Genomic DNA, 22,705 nt, shown 5'->3' with positions numbered 1-22,705 from the left:
TCAGTCATTTCTATTGCAAGAGTATATGCACACGTGTCAAAAGGTGTATAAGCCTCGCAGGGCAATTGTTGCTTGATATCTACCCCATCGTCATCATCATCTCGACGATTAGACAATAAGGTCAAAGGAAAAGTGCTGCTGCTTGGCAAAGCCACTCCAAGTAAGCATAAGTTAGAAAGACGATGACCAAACCAATGGAAAAGCCAACATGGACAAACGCCCTCGCTAATGCAGAAACACCCACAACAGAATGCCCAACCAACCGGTAGTGGTTATACGCAAAAGGAAGCCTTGTTCGACAAAGGGAAAGAAATAGGTGGGATGAATACCCCGTGTTAAAGTCCTGTTCAAACTTCCCAAGAGACGCTGGCGGGAAGTGGAAGGAAGGAAGAAGTGTACAGTCTTTGGGTCGTGAAAAGCTTGTAGTATGGGCCGTTATATGAGGTGGAAGAAGAGCGGATCATCTCTAAGGTTCAGAGATGTTGAATGGTCGGAAAGTTGGAGCTCCTGTACTCGAGCAGCCAGGCGCTAGAGTGAAAGGACTGATGCCGGAGCCTATGGAAGAGGTGCCTGGGATGGGCGCACCGCTGATGATAGAATCAAGACTAGCTCTATGCATGGAAAGCCGACGAGCCACTATACACCATCAGCCAACATTGTCAATAGTTTTGACACAGCATGACGATGTAGGCATCAGGAATTAGTTGTAGTTGGAATTTTGCCTACTACTCTGTGGTGTTCCGCTGCTCGAGTTGCTGTCACTTGGTGTTGCTGGCTCCAGACTGAGCTGGGCGCGGAGCGTCATGATCCATTCATGTTGGAGCAGCTCGACGGCGCTCGCTCGCTTGTTCGGGTCGCGATCGAAGCACTTCTTGAGGAAGTCGATGCCAGTATCACTTAGTTGCTCCTTGGATGGCAGTTGTGGTGGATCACCCTGGGCAATGTGGTACATGATGGCCCACTCGTTGTCCATGGACGCCCAAGGGCGGCGACCCGTAGCCATCTCGAGAATGACACAGCCGAGCGACCATATGTCGACAGCGCCATGACGACCTGTGCTTCCACCTCGAATGACCTCGGGTGACATGTACATTGGTGTTCCGGTCATGGAGCGCTGGCGACCCTGGCGTGTAGCGTTGTGTTCTGCGGCGAGGGTTCTACCTTGTCGAGCAATAAGTTTAGCAGCGCCGAAATCGACAAACTTGATTACTCCATTGTGGTCGAGCAGGATATCTATGCGTGTTAGTAAGAATCAACCATAGTATATTTTGATAGACTCACTCTCTGGTTTAATGTCGCGATGCACAACACCAGCGTCGTGTAGGTAGGCAAGACCCTCCAACATTTGGAGTGCATAAACCATGATGACAGTCTCGTCTTCGATTCTTCCATGTTCAAGCAGTCCAGCGAGCGAACCGCCAGAGCAGTATTCCATGAAAATGTACACCTTGTCTCGATGTGGTTCGATACCATAGTAGGACACAATGTTCGGGTGGTCGAGCACTTGTAGTACGCCCATCTCGTCTCTGATCTGGGCAACGATGGTGGGAATGAGCTGAGGATCTTGTAAACGGATTTCCTTTACTGCCATAAGGTGATTAGAGTCGAGGTTCATGGCTGCATAAACAGATCCAAATGTACCACCACCAACGAACTGGCCTTGTTGCCATCGAAGTGTGACGTTTGTTGCAGAGGAAGACAGGTAGGTCAAAGCTCGATCGGCTTCGTTAGAGTCTTCCAGCACCCTACCAAGAGCTTGACGTTCGGCCTCCTTGTCTTTGCGGAAGGAATCAATCTCTTCAAGTCTTTGCATCCATTGCTGTTGCGTCATCTCAATTGACTCGTCATCGTCCTTTGCATTTTTGGGGTCGAGCAAGCTCTTGCCGGCGATGGCGTTCAGACGCTGTCGCTCGGCCTGAGCTGCGATAGTGGATCTCGCGCCCATGATGTCGAAATGGGAGATGAGAACGGACATGCAGCCAGCAACCTTGAGTCGTAGTTGCGAGTACTCTTCATCGCTGATGGAAAGGATGTTCTGACCGCGAGTCATCATCATGGCAAACTCCAAAGCGACGACAGCCCATCGAAACGTCTTGCGATCCGAGGCAATGCAGTCATCGCAGATGAAACTGACCCAGTCAAGTGCCAGTCTCGTTAGCTTGATATTGTTCATGGCCCTTCGATTGTAGTCCATGTAAAGAACGGAACGTTGCCCGAATTCGGTTGCGAAAGCGAAACAAGTTTGGATGAGATCCTGGCAGTCAAGACCAACTGTCTGCCTGCGCACAATCTCAACGCTGTCCATGATGGTGTTGGATAGCTTGTATGCCGTCTTCTTGATCTTCTGCAATTCCGCATTGACGCGAGGAAGGTTGGCACGCTGATCGATCAGAGTGGTGAGTTCGATGCCTATTGAAGACAGGAACGACATGTTTGCGTTTGCTAGACGTTGCTGGGAGCCATCGGCGACGAGGCGTAACCGCCCGGGCTTGAGGTCGAGATGAGGTTCGATGATGTTTTCAGACATCTTCTTGCCAGGCCAGTACAGGGGCTGCTCTGGTCGGATGATCAGGACGTATGGGTTGGAAGGATCCTCTGGTGCTTCTTCGGCGTGGTAGCAGGTTGTGAGGAGTGACTGAATATCGTTGGGTCGGTCCAGTGCAGTCGGTGATGCAACAATGTAAATGCCAGTGTTGTTGCCGCCGGTAGTCTCGACTAGGAAGTGGCCGGTAGCGACGAGCGATTCGTACAGTTCTTGCAATTGCTCCTCATCCAGGTCGATATTGTTGATGTTGAACTCGGTACAGTTCTCGAAACGCTGTGTGAGGATCCTGGAGAAACGGAATAGCTTACGCTGTCGAACACGGACAGAATCTAGAATCTGCTTGTATCGCTTCTCCATCTCGGAACCTGTGAGCTCATCTGGTCGACGCTGCAGTTCTCGCTCAAAGTGAGCGCTGAGGCGGGTGAGCGACTTGGATGTGAGGACACTGAACTGCTCTGCAGTCTCGACGTCACCCCCTTGGAGCTGTCGGCCGAGCTTGTTGCAAAAGTCCCACTCCTGTTCCAGGATTTCAGCCTCCTTGAAGGTGTTCTTGTTGGCTGCCAACTTCCAGTTGAGCATCTTGAAGTAAAATTTGAGAGCATCGAGGACAACCAGGTCAAAGTTCTCCTCGATGCACGGGGGCAGGTCCCAGCCAGGCTCCGGTCGGGAAATGATCATGTAGCTCTCCTTGACTTGGCCGGCCATGGCAAGCAGAATCTGGAACTGGGCAATCATTTGCTCGGCCATCATGACGCCCTGTTGTGACGGATCCTTGATTTTCTTGGCATACGAGAGGCGAACGCGGATAATCTCCTGGAGGAGGCGGGAGGGGAAGTTGATGAGGGTGAGCAGCTCTTCGATGTAAGGGGGAAGATGCCTCTCTGCAAAACCTTCGGCATTGGCGATGAGCGTGGCCTTTGCCTTTTGGATGACCTTTTCGAGAGGAGCCAGCAGATTGGTGTCGCCTTGCAGAGACTTGAGCCCATCCTCCTTGAGAATCCGGTCGATAAACGAAGAGTCGTCGGTCAGATGGTGGTCCTGAGACGAGCGCGGGCGGGGCTTGGTGAAGTCGAGCTCCTCGTTGCCGACCCATTTCTTGAGAATGGACATTTCGGTGTTGATGAGGGCAATGGTGTTGTGCCAGGCGATGACGGCGTCACAGGCGTCCTTGTAGGGCTGCGAGGCCGCGCGCGGGTAGGCAGCCTCGAGCGCCTGCCTGGTGGGGTAGACGCTCTCGACCTTTTCAATCTTCTTGACAATGTCCTCGACCTGCTGGGCAGCCGTCTGGCCAGCCTCAGCCTCGCCGCCGACCTCGAAGGAGATGATGTTCTCGAGCATGGCCCTGATTTTGCCGCGCGTGTCGTCGACAATGCGGCGCTGTGCCTGCAGCGAGCGGCCGCAGACTTTTGCGCGGATGCCCATCCAGATCTCGGCCTTCATGGTGCTGTCGCCCTGCTGCTCGGTGCTGCCAATCAGGCGCTTCTTCTCCTGCTTGACCACGTCGCCGGTGAGCACGCTGGCCAGCATCGAGTGCCACTCGAGGCGCTCGCGGTTGGCGGGGATCTTGAGCTCCTCGATCGAGGGCTGCATGTCGTCGTTGCCATAGTAGAGCAGCGTCTCCTGGTCGTAGAGGTCGTTGTCGACATAGTCGGCCGTCGAGGGGGATTCGTCGTCCGTCTCCGAGTCGGTGCTGTAGCCCAGGCTCGGGGTGCGCAGGGCCGGGTCGAAGAAGTCGTCCTGCTGGTCCTCCTGGCGGATGCGCTGCACGTACGCCTTTTCCTGGGCGCGGTACTCTGCGTTTGGGTTGCGGCGCGAGCGCGTGGCCGAGTTGTTGCGCTGGCGGTGCGCCGAGTTTGAGTTGAGGGAGAACTGCTGCGGGCGGCGGGCGGGCGCATATGCATTGCTTGGGGTGCGGACAGCCGACGGTCGTGGGCCTCTGGTGCTCGAGTTGGGCCCGCTGCTGCTGCTGCTGCTGCTGTTACCACCGCCGCCGTTGGGCTGCTGCGACTGCATGGCAGGCGGCAGGTCCGTCATGATGGCGGGACCGCGGGCGCGCGACGACGACGCGGCGTTGTTGCTGTTGCTGTTCCACGAGTACTGGGCCTCGCGCAGAGGAGCGACCTGGTCGACGCGGCCCTGCGGCTCGCCTGGCGCTGAAACTGAGTATTCTTCTCCCATGGCAGCGCCGCCAAGGTGGCCATCGTTGAGATCGGAATCGCCTGAGGAACCGCTTCCCGAGCTCTCGAGGCCAGGGCGCTGCGCTGGCTCGGGGGCATTGACTACTACTGGCTTCGTCCCGTCGGCCATGGCGTCTGGCAGCAGTGGGTTGTCGTGGGCTTGGAAGCGCACTCGAGCCTGGCTGCTCATGGTATACGTTAATCGACGACGACGGCCGGCTTGCTTTCCCTCCGCGGAAGAGATCAGCGCTGGAACCGGTTTGCGGGATGCTGTGGCGGTGCAGCACAGACTGAACGCTGGGACCAGACAAGACCAGGGAGGAGAGGGCGCATTTATCCATTCCCTGGGCTCTGCACGACCGGTGAATACTGGGACGAACCTAGCGCTGCCTCCGCCTCTTGCGCGCCTCCTTCCGCTGCCTTGGACGCGCGCCGTCTCATTCTTTCCCAGCCCATGTCATCTCTGCTACCACAACAAGCGTGCAGCCTGCCGTTCATGGAGTTGCCACTTACGCGACGCTATGCTGCACTAGCCCCGTCCGGCTTAGCGTTCCTCTCTGCCGTGGCGTCCAGGACTCCCCAGCTGCTTCCACCCTGCAAACCCGAAAGCAGCACCCTCCCGACATCTTTTTCTTGGACATTTGGGTCCAGCCAATTCTACACCTCCTATTCAGCGTCATGGGCGGCGCAAAACCGAGTCGAACATGTCTAGACCACGGAGCCTCCAGCACACTACCCAAGTAGGCCGCATTGTGGATAGCCGTTGGAGCCTCGGCAACCTGCATCACACTCACGTTGAAATCATAACAACCTCTGCTCGAAAAAGCATTCCGTTTTTGCTTATCCCGAAGGAACACACCCTCTCGCAGGCCCACCCATGCGACGCATATGGCGGAAAAAGCAGTATGCGGCGCCCGCCATGATGACGTCGACCATGTTTCAAGCACATCTGGGGAACACCATGCTTCTTTGAACAAATAAACATCGTCGACCCATAGGATCTTGCATTACCATACACACTCGTATCGCACACGCCAACCCCCCCTAGATATCTTTCCTCGCCAACTTGCTCTTGTGTCTGATCTGCTTGCCCCACTTGTAGAGCGCGAATGGAATCGGGATAAACGCAATGCCCAAGAACGCCAATAAACTACTCGCCCAGTTGATGCCCAAATTCTTGTACATGGCCGTGGCAAACAGCGGGAAACCAGCGCCGAATGAAGACCTCATCAAGTCGTTGCCCGCCAACACACTAGCGACAGAGTCCGGGTAGGCGTCCGATAGGTAGGGTAAGACTGCCTGGAACAGCGTAAAGGACGCGATACCAAAGAAGCTCGATCCAATAATCGGCACAATCCAGTGCACATCTGACTTAGACGTCCATCCGAACCAGAAGAGACAGATGGGTACGAAGAAACAACCCACCATAGCTGGGATTAGGCGCGTCTCGGGCTCAATGTTGCCGTTCTCGTCAAACTGCTTCTCCAGATAGTAGTAATTCCACCCAAAGAGCACCGCGACCGCAATAAAGGTGCCGACGAGTATGCCAAGGAATGCCACGCCCTCAAGGCCAAGGTTGAAGCCGTACAGCCCTTCAAAAACCAAGGGGAATGATTCAAACCAGATGTAGAGGAGACCGTAAATGAGCGCAATGTACAGGTTCAGTAGGAACACGATGGGCTCCGTGAAGTTGAGGGTAATTGGCTTGAGCAGACTCATGTTGACAACCTATGACAGTATTAGCAATGCATCAACAGTAGGGTGCTTTCAATACGTACATCCTTTGCTGACATCTCCTGGGACATCATGTCTGCCTCACAGGTAAGGCGGTCGTCACCAGTCAACTTCTTCAACCTTCGTGTCCTGCGGTGCAGGATGTTTGGTGCGCTCGTCTCAGGCAGGAAGAAGAACAGGAAAACCCAGCAGAAGCCGGATAGCCACATCAGCTCCCAGATAGTCCATGTCCAGCCCTTTGCCTGAACAGCGAAGCCGCCCACAAGGGGACCGAGTACAGGACCGCAAACCGCTCCGATTCCCCAGACAGCCAAGCCATACACTTGTTTCTTGGGTCGGTACATGTCGGCAATGGAAGCGCCACCAGTCGCAAGCGCTGGCGAACCGAAGAATCCGGTCAAGAATCGGAAGGCAAGAAGCATGCCAAAATTGACCGAAAAGACAGTCGGCAGCTGAAGAAGGACGAACATTACTAGTAGCCGTTGTGTTAGCATATCTCTTCTTCCTGCAAAGAAATGCTGAACTTACACAGGGTGAGGATGTACACCCAAAGACGACCAATTTGAGGAATCTCGCTCATGGGCGACCAGATAAGAGGCCCGAGACCGTATCCAGCAACATACAGCGTCAATCCTAAAGTTGCGGGAACCTGAGCGACGCCAAACTCTGCCATCACGCCCATGAGACCGGGTGTGTAGATGGCTGAACCAATGTATACGGAGAAAGTGAGGAAGCAAATTTCAAAGGTAACAAAGTACCGCTTTGCGCGCGACCAGTTTCGCGGATTCTGAAGACATGTCAACGACAGTCGAGCATTTTGACGCGCAACAAACATACCTGTGGATCGTCTGGTCCGTACCAATCGATAACGTGGAGGTCTTTGCCCTTTTCAGGATCAACTCTCACACCACTGGCCTCGTTGACACCATTGCCGATTGTGCGTGACGATGTATCAGAGTCGTTACCATCCTCACGGCTTCTTACTCCGTGCGCCTGAGTGAGTTCGTCGATCTCATGCGCGTTCTCTGGTGGTTGTGTAGACCCATGGTATGCGGCGTATCCAGATTTCTCATGACTGACATACTTCTTCCAGATCTCGGGGTCCTGCTCCTCTGGATATTGAAGGTACTTGTTCCGCGTCACAAGTCGAACGATGTGGCCAAAAGCCGAGTCGCGAATGAGATCAAGCATGATGCTTACTCACGGCAGAGAGTTGTAAACACCAAGAAGCTTGGAGGCACAAGAGATATAGCATCCTCCACCAAGACCTGTCATCGAATGCTTAAGTTCGATACCTGGATGTGACATCATCGTCGACATCAGTGCTTGCACAGAAGCCTAACAAAGCTTACCCGTCCCCTAGCGCCGCGAAGGGAGCATACGGATGCCGAAGATGCTCCTTGTGGTAGCAAAGCCAAGAAAACAGCGGCTCAAAAAGCTTAGCTTGACACACTTTTCGCGTCGATGGGTTTTCAGATGAGAGTATCGACAAGTCAATGACGATACTAGATCTTCATCGGTTGTGGTGATCGGCGCCAGCCGTGCAGAGATCTGGCGTTTTGCCTAACTCGTCCGGACACTCGCGGAACGACGTCGACAGTGTATGAAGGGAAGCCGAATGCGCTGGCCATGGTCGAATAGGTGTTTAGAGAATTGTTGTATTCTAATCCTCAAGGTTGATTTGTGGTGTTCTAGGCTCACAGTCTCGATGTGATGACGTCGATCACTCAGGAAATGGAAGTGGCTGGAAAGTGACTCATGCGCGCTGCAACTCCCTAGATCCATGACTAGCGTAGTCTTGCGCAGGCAATCCTCCTAGACGCAGGTAGGATGTAGATATCCGTAGGGCTGTGATGACAAGACCCCGAACTTCAAACATATCCTTACCATGACCAAAATCCATCGCTGCATACTCATGATCCATGTACCCGGACACAACAGCAGAATCTCTCCATCGTGGCATCCATCAAGCGTCCTAGACTATCCACTGGCTCAGGATCTCTTCCTCCACGTCACGCACCAATACGTGCACATGCTCCAGACTCCTCACGCTCTGCAAGTTTGTCGTGTTCTTGAACCATATGACCTTGCTTCCCTCTTCCTGCTCCCCCGCCTTTGTCCTAAACTCCTTGTTCACAAAGTCCTTGACCATATCCCTGCCCACATCATTCAGTGCGCCCCCGGCATCCACCGGCAATCGCTGCTTGAGCCAAACCACAATGTGCCGGATACCAGGCTCGAACGAGTAAGTCCAGTCGTTCCTTAGGATCTTGTAGTCCTCTGCATCCGCAAAAGGTGTGGGATTGCGTACGTCGAATCGCAGCGCTCCCGTCTCGTCTTCGATTGGGTTCCAAAACAGGCGCTGATCGAGAAGATATGTCATGACGCTGCCATACTTTTCCTTTACATGCGCCGTCCAAGCCAGATAGGCTTTCAGTGAGCTTGGCCAGCGTTTCAGCTCTTCAAGCTGGTTTGTGGAGATGAGATAATGTAGGTTTGACCACGAATGCGGCGTGAAGTCTGCATCTCTGAGGGACAGTTGATGCCAGTCGATGGCTGTGAGCGGGAAAGGTGGGTTCTCACGCGGGAAGGGAAGTGCCGTCGGGTCTGGGTTGGATCGCCATTGAGCTTGGAAGACGGACGGAAGTGACGCTGCGTCAATGACAACGTCTCGCGACATTGTGTTGTGCGAGCGACCGAGGTCAGGTGCACGCTGTAAACACTGCGAGCTGTACGTGTATTTTGAATGCACGAGTTTTACTTTTGTGCAGCAATGATGAGAACACACCCACAATGGCCGAAAATTATTTACGTAAGCAGCCAATGGATGAGTGAAACGATGTAACGTGGTGAGTGCATACATCAAGTGGCGTGGTTGGCATTTGTGGTAAGAGCGAAAGGCGCATGTTCGCGAGGGTGCTTACCTGCTCCTTGTTGGGATACTTGGCTCTGCAGCATGGCCTTACCGTCTCCACCCCGTGATCTACCAGCAGACCTCCACTAGCGATTTCAACCCGCTGCAATGCAGAACTTGATAGTGATAGCTGCGCCTGTTATCCCGTAGTATCTCTTGACTTGTACGAAGCATACGCCAAAACGTAGTATATGACTCCACCTTCGTCTCCTCGGGTGTCCAGAGAACGGAAAATCTACAAGGCCATGTCGCCGATGCGGCCTGTGGTCTTCAGTGAGAATGTGGCACGTCTGCAACAGAAGATGCATAGAGGAAGCCTGGCATGGGTATCATCATACACGTTCGGATAGTAAATGCGCTATTCTACAATTTTTCAAGCAAAATCTTTGCGCCCGCGTTCCCTCTAGGAGCGCTTTCCGATTTATCACTCTTTTTCTGCTTCTTGCCCTTTGATTCCCCATTTTGTGCGCCTGTAGGATTGGCAGCCGCCTCGAGTGCCTTCTTCTCCTTCTTTAGCGCCTTTATTACTTCGTCCTTCTTTGCAAAGCCCTCGGCTTCGGTCAGGGCAACCACCACGAAAGATCCCGGGCCAGTCGCCCAATCCACAATGTTGGTCTTGATCTGAGGCCAGAGCAAGTCTGCAAAACCAAGAGCAGGTTCTACAGGGATGACTTTTTTAGTGACAGGGTCGAATTTGCCGCCTTGTACCAACATCTTCAGCATGTTCTTGCCGTGGCTGGTAGCCTTGTTGTCGCCTGCGGAGGCAGGAAGAGCGGAGTCCAATATCGACTGGGAGAGGCGAGCGACCTCTGTCAAGGCCTCTTTACGCTTTGCTGGTTCCACCTCTGGGGCTCCAACGAGAACCTCGCCCATAAACTGCAAGCCGAATGTGAACGATGCAAAGTCAGCAGCGCGAGCAGTGACCGCAGTCAGTAGCTGTGGCTCGATGTTCTTTGCAATCTCTTGTAAACGGATGTTTGGGTCCTTCTTTGATGTATTCTGGCGGATGGCGTACAACTCATTCAGTCGCTCGCGCGTGTTGTCGTCTAACAGCCACTTCGCGTCCGCAGCGAATGGATACAGCAAGACTGTCCGTGCGCGAGAATCATTGACCAGGTTCAACACCTTTTCGGGGAGGGCGTCGTTGTTCGGTAGAAGCTCGCCGAAGATGGATTTGGCCGAAAGCTTGGTATCGTCAGTGACTGCCATGGCAGCAAGAAGAACATGATGAGCGTGCTGATCGAAGGCCATTGTCTCTACTGTGTCTTTGTACGGTCGCAGGAAGAGCTTGCGGTCTTTGGCAGTTCCGTATGCGAAGCAAAGCGACATCAGCCGCGATCCTGATTTGGTGAAAGCGAGGTTCTTCAAGAGATCCACGTTATCGGCCTCTTCACCCTCTTTGGTTGTGGGGTCCGGCTTGAGGTGTTCAAGGAAGTCGTTCGCTTGCTCAGTGCCGGGCTCGCAAACTAGGAAGTATTGCAACATAGCATCGTGCAGCATGGTGAAGCCAGTGAGCTTCTTCTGGATGAGTGAGTTGATCTGGTTTTCCAGGTAGCCCATGATGGGCTTCCTCTTGTCTGGGGAATCTTTGAGGATGACCGATAGCTCTGCGCTGTCGGTACCCTCGGGAGAGAGACCTTTGATTGAAAACTCGGGCCCGTACCATTCCCGAAGCAGACGGTTCTTCTGCTCTGGCGTGGCTACGGCTCTGTAAATGTCGTCTACTATCCAGGCGGCTTCGGGGTGGTTGATCATGCGCTTGACGTGGCTGTAGAACTCGGTGATGACAAGGTCGCGGATTTCAGGGTCACTAAAGCCGGTTAGAGGCGTGATGCAGTCGTGTATGATGGTTGTGCTTACCCCTTCTCCACCAACTTGGCAATCAAGAACTTGGAGTACTTGCCCTCGGCCAAGACCTTGAACTCTCCCTTTAGTTCCCTCGCAATCATGCGCCTCTGCTCCATTGTCGAGTATTTGATGGCCGTCTGGATAACACGCACAGAGTCATGCTTGAAGACGAAGTCCTTGACCCTGCCGGTGATGATTTCGAACAGCTCCTTGACGAGGCCCTTTCTCTCCTCCTTGTCGACGTGCGACTTGAGCCTCAGTTTCTCCCACAGCTTCTTGGATCGTTCGATGATGTCGGCGTTGGGCTTGGCGGCTTTCCGCTCTCTAGCGAGAGCTTTCTGTTTCGCATGCGCTTCTCGAGAGTTGGTCGCTAAGAGGAAAGTTAGCAAGAAACCACAAAGTACGCATACTGATGTGCTTTACAGTTGAGGCCGGCCAGCTTGGACTCTGCCGCGTCGCTTGTGGGCTTCTTCGAGGGCTCCTTCTGTGTCTTGCCGTTCGGCTTTGCTGACTCGTCGCTGCTTTCGGCGTCGCTCATGTCGACATCGGCGCCATCAGCCGCGGAAAAGCCGTAGAATCCATTGTCCTGCTCGCTGGTATCCGACTCCTCGATGTCGGAGCTCTCTTCCTTGGCCTTCTTTGCCTTCTTGGGCGGCTTGACGTCGTGCTTGGTCTCGCGCTTCGTCGAGGGCTTGTCGACCTTGACCTTTTTGCTCTTGGCCTTGACTTCAGGCGCACCTGCGCCCGTGGATTTGCGTTTGATTCCGGCCATTGTGAGTTGTGCTTGGTGTGTCGCAATCGTCGAGCTCGAGATCGCAAAAGTTCGCGACTTCCTGAACTTTTTCTGACAAGTGGCAGGGGTCTTGCTTCTCACCTTGCCTGATCAAGACTAGCCCCGAGCCGTCCCACATGCGATGCGCGCCATCTCTCCCATCTCATATCCACTCACCCTTGTCGACAGAGCCAATGCACACTGTTCCCGTATTTCATCCTAACCAGGCGGATGCGCACACGTATCGTCTCTCGCTATAACATGCCTCGCACGCACAGTTCGGGATCACGACACATATACTTTTAACGAGACTCGCAAATCCAAAATTGTTCAGAGCACCAATGAACAAAGCATAGGTCGATCTGAGGCTTCTTCGTTAATCGGATACCCCACGCCATACAAGGGAAAGAACGAGCACCTTACCAGGCGATTGCAGAGAGCAATTCATCTTTCGTTATATGGCCATACTCTACCTAGGTGACCACGGGGGTAGCGTTCAGGTTTTCCCTTGTATGGCGTGACTTTGGCCACAATCCAGGGCCAAAACAACTTCCTCGCATTGCTCTGCAGACTTGCGTTTTTGACCTATCCTGTCATCGCATGCTCATCAGTTGCTCCGCACAATCTCGCCTAGTCACCCATTACGCCAGATATCACACTCTGGCGTGCTAGCTCACAAGTCAGGTATGCTTATTATTCCTATTCGCACGACATGCATCCGCCAAATTGCAGCATACGCGTCTCTTTACCCAGGACCTTGATGAGATCACTGGGATTGGCTCATATGTGTTCAGGTCACTCTGCAGGACATACCGCAATATTGTGGTAATCGGCGATCAATTTGTTGGTAATGTGTTCGATCGCTCTGCAGCATCACCGATATCACCAGCAGCTTGCATCTTGACTTAATGGGGCACGTCTGTTGTTGCATATCAATCGCGATCTCCTTGCGCCCGACACAGGCCTCTCCGCAGTTTCGCGGATGACTGTCGTCCAATCATCCTGTGACAGTACTTTGTCGATGCGTACCAGACTTCGGCTAATTGCTTGAGAAATGCTTAAGTCTACGTGTCCAGGCACACAAACACCACACAAGGCACAGCTTGGTATGGGTAGAGTCAAAAGCGAGTTTTGACATTCCCCTCACAGTATCCTTGTGGGGACCGCGCATTGTACGAGTAGACATAGACCAAGCTTTGTCTGAGCTCAAAGCATCACACGTCGTACGAGAGCCCTGCTCAGTATACTACCAGATCGAGATGCTGCACCACGGATCAAATATCTGGTAGCCACAAGGATGGAGCCTCGACCGGGCTTTTCCCAGGGAATCTGGAAACACTCTAGACAGCTTCGAAGATCCGCACGACCTGTCTTCGGAGTCAGGCACCGGTGCCCAGGGCTCGCATGCTAGAGAGTATGCGAACCATGAATTCAGATTTCACGTGTGTGATCGTTGAGAGCATTGGTCGAGATTTCGTGACACGCCCGCTATCTTGGGAGATCATCAGGTCCCGAGGGTCCTAGCTCTTTGATCCTGGAGGTATGTTCTGACCGCAGTCCTAATCTAGCGATTCAGGTTTCCAGACCGACACTAACGTATAGAGGGGTGACATAAAAAAAGAGTAATTTTAAGAGTTACCCTTCTTAACGCTTTATATCTCTAGAACTAGAGTAGCTAGAAAGAAGATTTTTAAAGTTTAAGAAAGAGAAAAGCTAGCTCTATAGTTTAGTAAGCTAAGGTATTAGCTTCGTAAATACTCTAGTACTAGTAAAAGGTAGTAAAACTAGGGGTTAAAAAAAGATACTAGAAAATCTAATATATCTTTTTAATAGTATTATTAAATTCTCTTTAAGTCTAGTATATTATAATATAGACTACTAACTATAGGATATATATATATATATAAAATGTATAATTTTTCTTATTTTCTATAAGTATAGGGGTATTATTAAAATATAACTTAAAAAAAAATAAAAAGTAGCTATCCCTCTACTTATTAGTTATAAAAGTTAATAAAAAAGGTAAAGTAATAATATAGTTTAGATATAGGACTAATTAGTATTTTATAAAGGTAAAGCTCTAATATCTATATATAAAAATAAAAGTTAAATAAATTTACTAAAGGTAATAAAAAAAAAGATACGTATTAGAAACCTTACTAGAGGTCTAATAAGGATTACTAGCTATTAGCTAATAATATAATTATAATATATTATAAAAAGGAGAGAGGATATAGTATATTTACTATAACTAAGAGGAGGTTATATAAAAACCTAACTACTTCTAACCTTTATACTAATACTAACTTATAAGCTTTAATACTATATATAATTATTATATACGATATATAAATACTATAATCCTTAATATATTATACTAAAAGAGTAATTATACCTTTATAGAGGAGGTCCTACTTATACTATTTAATAATATAAAAGATCTAAGTATTATAAATATTAGTAAACTACCCCTAAAAGTCTTCTAAGAGTAAGAGGAGTATAAACCTAAGGTCCTTTAGTATTTTTACTACACTAAACCTAATAAGGACCTTATAAGAGAGACTAGGGTTAGCTATATTATAATAGAGGAGAGGGTAGAAGAGACTATAATAATAATACTAAGGAGGAAGGGGTTTAAGTTAATATTTATTATATATACTAATATATATTACCTTATTAAGCTTATTAGGTATAGCTACTTAGCTATAGTAGCTTTAGGTATTAGTAAAGAGACTAAGGAGTAGCTATACTAATAAATCCTAGATATTAATAAAGTAGTTAAGGAGAAGGATCTAAGTATTATAAAGAGGGAGTTTAAATCTATACTATAAGGAGAGTAAAATAAGGTATAGATAACTATACTACTAGTATCCCTCTAGCTAAAGTTAATTATCTAGTAGTAATAGTATTATAGATAGCTATATTTAAATAAGGCTATAACTATAAATATAAAAGTAGTAAAAAGGGGTTATAGTTAGTAGTAATATAGATATAGTAAGGTTAGGAGTAAGGGTAAAAGTAGCTATAAAGAGTAGAAATAGTAGTAGAGGATAGTATATAAGTTAGAAAGTTATATCTTATCTTTAGTAGGTATATAATTATTATATAAGGTTAAGCTATACTTCTCTAATCTTAGTCTATACTAAAGTAAGATAGGTTTAGGTAATAGTTTATAATTTTTTATTTTCTATAAGTGGGGGGTATTAATAAAATAAAACTTCAAAAAAGTAAAAAGTAGCTATCTCTCTACTTATTAGTTATAAAAGTTAATTTTAGCCTTTATAGACTTTTTTTATTATTATAGTATATTTAGAGACTTTTTTTAAGATAAAGTGTTAACTAGGTAACTCTAGGCTTATACTTATATTTAGTACTACTAGTATATATATAGTATATTATAAATACTAGATACTAAAGATATATAATAGTATTATATATAAACTAGAGACTATAAGACGTAACCTTCTAATATATATACTATCCTCTACTATTTCTACCCTTTATAACCTTTATAGCTACCCTTTATAACTACTACTACCTCTACTACTACTACTACCCCTTCCTAAGAATAACTAACTAGCTACCTATAGTATAGCTACTACTACTACTTAATAATTAGCTTTAGTTAGAGGAATATTAATAGTAGTTTAGCTTATACCTTATTCTCTTATCCTAATAGTATCTCTTTAAACTCCCTCTTTTTATACCTAGAATACTAGTCTTTAAGTACTCTTATAATATTAATTACTTAGTTATATAGCTATCTCTTTATTATATAGGGGTTTACTATACTTCTCTAAGCTTAGTCCTTTCTAAGGCGAGATAGGTTTAGGCGATAGTCTGTAAAGTAGCGTATAGAATAATTAGATAGAAAAGAGTTATTATTATTAACTAAGAGTATAACGATACTAATTCTATAAATAATAGAATAACTAGTTAATAATCTATATAAGAGATAAACTATTTAAGTTAACTATAATAAGTGTAATAATAAGATCTAATATATTCTTATACCTATTACCTTAGGTCCTGTCCTCCTTACCCTCCCTTCTAAGAGGGAGGCCTAGGAGGGCTGTAGCCTCCTAATCCTTACTAGCCTCCTAGAGGCTAGGTCTTAGCGGGATACTATTCCTTTTACGTAATCTAGGCCCTACCCTAGATCTACTTTCGTCTATTATGTCCGCCTAATAGTCTTCCTTCCTATAACCTATATAAAAGGGAAGTAATTCCTTATTACCTTATAATATTACCCCCCCTCTTAGGCGTATTATCTTAATACTCTAGATTATTATTTTCCCGCGCTGTGTTTCGTAGCGTTAGTTACATATAAGGTTAGTAGGCCTTAGGCTCTTATAGCCGCCTCTTCCTTCCTTTAGCGTCCCTAACTATGCCTAAAGTTTAGAAGTCCTATAGTCCCTAAGTTTAGTCTTCTACTAAGTAAAAGCGTACTTACGCTATACGTATTAAGTAGGAAGGTCTAGAGATAGATTTTTAGTATAAATATTATAAAAATAAAAAGCTTTACTACTTTATAGAGATAACTTCTAGTTACTATACTAGTTATATTTCTAATAGAGCTAAGTATAGTTTATTTATCTTAGAGGATAAGTAGAAGAAGGTATAAGAAGAGTATAAAGAGAAGGAGCTAGTAGTAGCTTACTTAGAGGCTTAGTTATCTTAGTAAAAGTTAGAGCTCCTTAAGGTGCGTAAATAAGAGTAGGTATATACTTATTATAATTTAGTAATTCTTATAGTTTAGGATCGTACAAAAGAGTAAGCTAAGGGGAGCTCTACCCCTAGTATAGACTTCTTAGCTATTAAACTATTACTACCTAGACTATTAACTAACTTAGGCTAGTTATAGGCTAATACTTCTTTTAATCCTTTTTCTAACTTCTTTTCTTCCCTTAAGGATCTAGTCCTCCCTTCTCTAAGTGTCTCTAATAGTACTTATATACCTATAACTTATAGTTTATTAAATTTTCCTTTAGTTCCTAAGTGTTCTAGCTCTCTAGCTATCCTAACTACTTAACTAAGTATTTCTACTAATAACTAATTTTCTATAGGTCCCTAATTTCCTTAACCTTATACTCGTCGTCTTTAAGCTCTATATTAGTAGCTAGCTTAGTATCTAGAGGTACTCTTTCTAGGAGTTTCTTATAAAAGATAGGGTAGATACGTATACCTAGTAGGAGTTAGAGTTTATAGTTTACTTTACCTATTTCCTCTAGAACCTTAAATAGTCCTACTTAGAGGTTATCTAGTTTCTTACTTAGTTGCTTAGTTTTTAAGTTTTATTATAATAGGAAAACTTTATCCCCCTTCTTAAAGGTTAGTCCCTTAATCCTTTACTTATTAGCCGCTTTAGCTATTATAAAGTTCCTATAAATAATATTCTTACTTAATTCTTTATATAGTTCTCACATTAAGCGGGCTTTATTGTCTACCCCTACTATAACACTTTCTATATACTTTAGATCTTAATAAGTAACTAGCTTATATCTATAGTTTATATAGTATAGTAAGTACTTTATTATTACAGACCTAGTACTATTATAGGCTAGTTATACTATTAGTAAGAGTTTAACTTAGTTATCTTATAGCTTATTAGCGTATATCCTTAGATACTATTCTAGTATCTAGTTTATTCATTCCGTCTAGCTATCTATTTTAGGGTAAAAGCTAGTTAATAGCTTCTTCTTTACACCTAACTTTACTAGGAATGTATTCTAATACTTAGAAGTAAATAGTTTATTATAATTAGTAATAAACTCTTTAGGTATCCTATATTCTAATATTAGTGCCTTACTAACCTTATACGCGTATTCTTCTACTATAATAGTTTCTTTAGTAGGTATAAACTTTACTCCTTTTATATATTAGTATATAATAACTAGGATTGTGTTATATAATCTTCCGGATCCTAGTTCTAATAATTTTAGGAGCTTCACTATAAAGTCTATTATTACGCTACTCTATAGTCTTATTAGTAGTAGTAAAGGTTATAATAGGCTATAAGGCTTATATCTCTTAGGCTTATTTTAGTAATAAGCTAAATAGTTACCTAGGACGTCCTACACCTTTACTTATAAGCGTAGTATTATAAACACCTTTACTAAACGTCTAACTATCTCTTCTAGTAATATATATCTATATTCTAGGGACTTATATAGTTCCTTAATAAGATTCGCTCTTATGTATAGAGGTATATATATTTAATCGCCTTAAATTATATCTTAGTACTCTTACTCGTCTTATAATAGTTTATTAGAGCTGTTCTTATCTAGCTTAAACTACTAGCTAGCTACTCTCTACTACTATTACTACTAAAGTATTTCTACCTACTTAGCTACCTTAGCTATCTTAGCTAGTTCTAGCTAGTTGTAACGTAGGGTACTATTAGGTATCTTCTTAAATATAGTATTATATAGTTCTTTATAACTATCTTCACGTAAATCAGATCTCCTACTTAGAGTATCTATAGCTCTATTAAGTATTCCTACGTAGTAAGTTATCTTAAAGTTAAACTAAGCTAGCATCTTAGCCTATTAGACTTATTATTAATTAAGTTTCTTTATTATTATAAAACCTACTAAGTTCTAGTAATTAGTAAAAACCTTAATCTAGTATAGTAGTCCTAGTAAATAGACTTCCTACTATTTAAAGGAATTAACTACTCCTAGTAGCTCCTTATTATAAACGTCGTAGTTAAGTTCTACTCTAGAGAACTTCCTTAAGTAGTAGAACACTAGTCTCTACTTCTTATCTAGGCACTACTATAATAATATAGCTCTAAGTGTATAATCTAACGCGTTAGTCTTAACTTACGTCTCTTATTTTAGGTTATATATCTCTAGTATAGGTGCTTTAAGGAATATCTACTTAATTTAATTAAAAGCTTCCTAATGTTCCTTATTCTATTTAAAACTAATTTCCTTCTTTATAATCTTAGAGAGGGGTGTTGTAATCTTTAAGTAATCCTTAATAAACTTCTAGTAGTAGTTAGTAAACCCTAGAAAGGATTGCACATCCTTAACTATTTTAGGCGTTAGCTACTCCTGTATAGCCGCTATCTTCTTTAGGTTTATCTTTACTCCCTCTATAGATATTATAAAGCCTAGGTATTCTATTTCCTTTGTATAGAATTCGCACTTCCCTAGCTATAGGTATAGCTTATATTCCTTAAGCTTCCTTAGCACTTTCTTTATATACTCTATATGTTCTTCTAGTGTCCTACTAGTATAAACCAACATATTATTAATATACGCTATAATAAAGATCCTAAGGTATTTATAGAGCGCGTTATTAATAACTAACTAAAACGTTACTAGGGTATTTATTAACCTAAAAGGTATTACTATATACTTAAATAGTCTATATTTCGTTTTAAATACTATTATCTATTCGTGTCCTTCCTTAATCCTAATTTAGTAAAATCCTTCCTAAACGTTAAACTTTGTAAACTACTTAGCTCCCTAGAGTTAATCTATAAGCTTAGTTATTAGTAGTAAGGGATATTAGTTCTTCTAAGTAACGCTATTTAACCTACGGAAGTTAATATATAGTTACTACTTCCTATTAGGCTTCTTTACAAATAAGATAGGTAAGGCTATTAGGCCTAATCCTAGTTAGATAAATCCCTTCTTTAGATTCTTCTAGATATAATCCCTTAGCTTAGCATCGTACTTAGGCGATATAGGATATATAGGTCCTAGGCTTAGCTTTACCCCTTTATTAAGGATAATCTTATAATCCTAATCCTAATAGTCTACTAAGTCCGTAGCTTCGTTTTCCTTAAAGAGTTCTCTAAACTTATTAGTTTAATACTCTTTTAGTATCTCTAATAGTAAGGGTCCTTCCTTTATAGTTATAACTTATCTTATCTAGATAACTCCTACTCTCTAAGGGTCCTTCTTATAGATTCTCCTAATCTTATAAGGCGAGATCTTACTAAACCTCCTATCTTAGGTTAAGCTCTAGTCCTTTAGGCTTACTCTTCTACGTACTCTAGTAACCTTATATATAGGTTCTCTTCTAAGTATTATTTATTTTTACTAATTAATAGTAGGGTTATAGGCATCTAGCTAATTATAACCTATTAATATATCTAGTCTACCTAGATCTATAATATTAATATTTATTTAGCACTCTATACTAGCTATCTGTAGCTTTATTAATTTAGTTTCTATCTATATTATACCGTCTCTATATTCTATAGGCTTTTCGTCGGCTAGCACTACTAGTACTAGATTCTTCTTAATCTAGTAGGGTACTCTATACTTCTCTACTACTTAGGGTAAGATTATCATTTATACGGCCCCGCTATCTATAAGTGCCTTAATATTCTGTCCCTATATAGATATAGTTATAAGCAACTGCTTTACCTAACTATTAGTATCCTATACCTTCCTAAGGGTTATTTTAGGACTACCTTTACTAGTATAACCTTATCCTTAGTAGTATCTTAGTTTTTTTTTTAACTACTTACCTTTCCTATACTTAGGAAAGTAGCTAGTATTATTTTTTAAGCTATAGTATATTAAACACTTATTATTATAATAGAAGCTCTAATAGATATTCTAATATAGGATCTCCTCCTTAGTAATCCTTTCTCTTAGTTAGGCCTTCTTAGCCTTATATATTAGATAATCTATAACCTTATAGATATTTAATAATAATATAGTATAGTAGTAATTATCTACCTATTATACCTTATTAAGTTATTCTTAATAGAATATATATCTATTCCTATATTACGTCTATAGGAGTCTATAGTAGATTTCTACTTTTTCTAGTTTATATAGGTAGTAGTTATCTACTAGATATTTATCTACCTAGAGGTTTAGGTAATAGTACTAGTCTTAGTCTATTCTATATTCCTCCTTATCTTACTTATAGAACTTATAATCTATCTTATAGTTATACTAATATAAATCCTTATAATCCTTAGTATCTTCTACTTTAGAAGCTTCTTAGTCCCTAACCTTAGCTAATAGATCTTTAAAGTAGGGTTATTAGTATACCGCTTAGTAACTAATATCCTTAGTATTCCTACTAGTAATAATAACTTATCCTTAAATATTATAGTTATTAGCGTAGTATATGTTACTACTACAAATCTAGTATTAGTTGTTAGCTAGTCAGTTTAACACGTCTTAGCCCTTAATTTTCTAGTTATTATTCTTTAATTCTTCCTAGGCTAGTACTTCAGGCCGCTGAATTATCACGAATCTTTCCTAGGTTACCTAGCGTGCCTCATTATAGAGGTCTAAGTCGCTTAGGTTGTTATCTAATTCTACTAGAGTTAGGTAAGGCGTGTCCTATCTAATTATTCAGATCTTAACAGCTGCCTGTTTTACCTATTCTTCCCTATAGTCTTAGGCAAAATGTCCTATTTTGCTACACCTAAGACATACTTTATTATTATAACACTTCTAGCGTTCTTCCTTAGAGAGAGTGTCTTACCTCTAACTTTTATTCTTCTTATCCTTAGGTTTCTCTTATACCTTACTAGTTATAATAGTATCGCTATCCTTATTATACCTATTACGCTACTTCCTAGTGTTAGCTATTGTTAGCTAAAATTATCCTTTCTACTAAGACTATTCCTATAAGCGGTTATCTATACGCGTAGCTAGCTCAATTAGAGCTTATAGCGTTCTAGGCTTATTATAGTGTATAAGACTATCCTTAACATTTTCTTTTAAGCCTACTTTAAATACTATTTAAAGTGCTGCGTCGTCCTAATTAATCTATACCTATAGTTACTTAAACTCCGCCGTATATATAGATACAGACTTAGTTTACCTTAGGAGAGTAATTTTCTTCTCTACCTAGTTCTTAGCGTCTACTTCTCTAAAGATATATCCTATCTCTTACTTAAATTTACTCTAACTAGTAAATATAGCTTTAGTTTCCTCTCTAGTTCCCTAGTGTTCTACGTCTAGTAGATAGTCGTCTATATAGGGTTATATCTAGTTTAAGGCTTATCCCTTTATATATATACTTACTATAAGGATCTTATCCTAGTTACTTAGTACTTTATTAAATTCGCAATAGAGATTAACTTAAGTAAGGAATATACGTAACTCCTCTTATCCTTTATTATATTTCTTAGGCGCCGCTATCTTAGGTTTCTTAATAGTAGGTAATCTTTTATTAGGTGTAGCTATTAGCTAACTTGTAAGCTAATTGATTATGTCTTATATTCTAGCTATCTACTAAGCCTGGATATAGGCTAGCTGCCTAAGATTCCTAAGTTCTCTAATACTTAGGCTATCTTCTGTCTTAGAGTTAGATGCGTTAAGCATCTCGTCGTTATGTGGCACCTACGTTAAGGGTCCTAGACCCTAGGCTATATTGTTCTAAGTAGTCTTATAGGATGCTATTACTAAATCTTAATTAGGTAATACTGTTAGTTAAAACGTCTACTAATATCTAAGGTGGTCAAAGTGTTATATAGGGGTTTACTATACTTCTCTAAGCTTAATCCTTTCTAAGGTAAGATAGGTTTAGGTAATAGTCTGTAAGGTAGCGTATAGAATAATTAGGTAGAAAAGAGTTATTATTATTAACTAAGAGTATAACAATACTAATTCTATAAATAATAGAATAACTAGTTAATAATCTATATAAGAGATAAACTATTTAAGTTAACTATAATAAGTATAATAATAAGATCTAATATATTCTTATACCTATTACCTTAGGTCCTA

The 22,705-nt window shown here is 43.6% G+C and overlaps 4 protein-coding genes across 4 annotated transcripts; all 4 read right to left on the bottom strand.

Moving 5' to 3' along the window:
• Nucleotides 1-55: 55 nt before the first annotated feature.
• Nucleotides 56-5,004, bottom strand: ACET3X_009579 (uncharacterized protein). The gene is made up of 2 exons (XM_069456237.1): nt 1,282-5,004; nt 56-1,233 (listed from the first exon to the last, which is right to left on the bottom strand). The coding sequence occupies exons 1-2, from the start codon at nt 4,910-4,912 to the stop codon at nt 701-703; spliced, it is 4,164 nt and encodes a 1,387-aa protein (XP_069302412.1). The 5' UTR covers nt 4,913-5,004; the 3' UTR covers nt 56-700.
• Nucleotides 5,005-5,766: 762 nt separating this feature from the next.
• ACET3X_009578 (uncharacterized protein) lies at nt 5,767-7,647 on the bottom strand (the record flags this gene model as incomplete). The annotated part of the gene is made up of 4 exons (XM_069456235.1): nt 5,767-6,450; nt 6,501-6,928; nt 6,985-7,243; nt 7,294-7,647. The coding sequence occupies 4 exons, from the start codon at nt 7,645-7,647 to the stop codon at nt 5,767-5,769; spliced, it is 1,725 nt and encodes a 574-aa protein (XP_069302411.1).
• A 784-nt stretch (nt 7,648-8,431) lies between these two features.
• ACET3X_009577 (uncharacterized protein) lies at nt 8,432-9,136 on the bottom strand (the record flags this gene model as incomplete). The annotated part of the gene is made up of 1 exon (XM_069456234.1): nt 8,432-9,136. One exon carries the CDS (start codon nt 9,134-9,136, stop codon nt 8,432-8,434), a length of 705 nt encoding a protein of 234 aa, XP_069302410.1.
• Nucleotides 9,137-9,686: 550 nt separating this feature from the next.
• On the bottom strand, nt 9,687-12,029 carry ACET3X_009576 (uncharacterized protein). Its single transcript, XM_069456233.1, has 3 exons — nt 11,642-12,029; nt 11,231-11,588; nt 9,687-11,180 (listed from the first exon to the last, which is right to left on the bottom strand). The coding sequence occupies exons 1-3, from the start codon at nt 11,988-11,990 to the stop codon at nt 9,734-9,736; spliced, it is 2,154 nt and encodes a 717-aa protein (XP_069302409.1). The 5' UTR covers nt 11,991-12,029; the 3' UTR covers nt 9,687-9,733.
• Between the last annotated feature and the right edge of the window lie 10,676 nt (nt 12,030-22,705).

Source organism: Alternaria dauci, chromosome 10 (genome assembly GCF_042100115.1).
Source record: "Alternaria dauci strain A2016 chromosome 10, whole genome shotgun sequence".
In the NCBI taxonomy this organism is placed as follows: Eukaryota; Fungi; Ascomycota; class Dothideomycetes; order Pleosporales; family Pleosporaceae; genus Alternaria; species Alternaria dauci.
This window is presented reverse-complemented; position numbering and strand designations above follow the sequence as displayed.

Bases quoted from the DNA above. Each gene is read 5' to 3' on its own strand.
- ACET3X_009576 (XM_069456233.1), bottom strand. From the start codon at position 11,990: ATGGCCGGAATCAAACGCAAATCCACGGGCGCAGGTGCGCCTGAAGTC. The intron at 11,589-11,641 runs GTAAAGCACATC...CTTTCCTCTTAG, and splicing joins CAAGCTGGCCGGCCTCAACT to CGACCAACTCTCGAGAAGCG. The intron at 11,181-11,230 runs GTAAGCACAACC...AACCGGCTTTAG, and splicing joins GCCAAGTTGGTGGAGAAGGG to TGACCCTGAAATCCGCGACC.
- ACET3X_009579 (XM_069456237.1), bottom strand. From the start codon at position 4,912: ATGAGCAGCCAGGCTCGAGTGCGCTTCCAAGCCCACGACAACCCACTG. The intron at 1,234-1,281 runs GTGAGTCTATCA...TAACACGCATAG, and splicing joins TCGCGACATTAAACCAGAGA to ATATCCTGCTCGACCACAAT.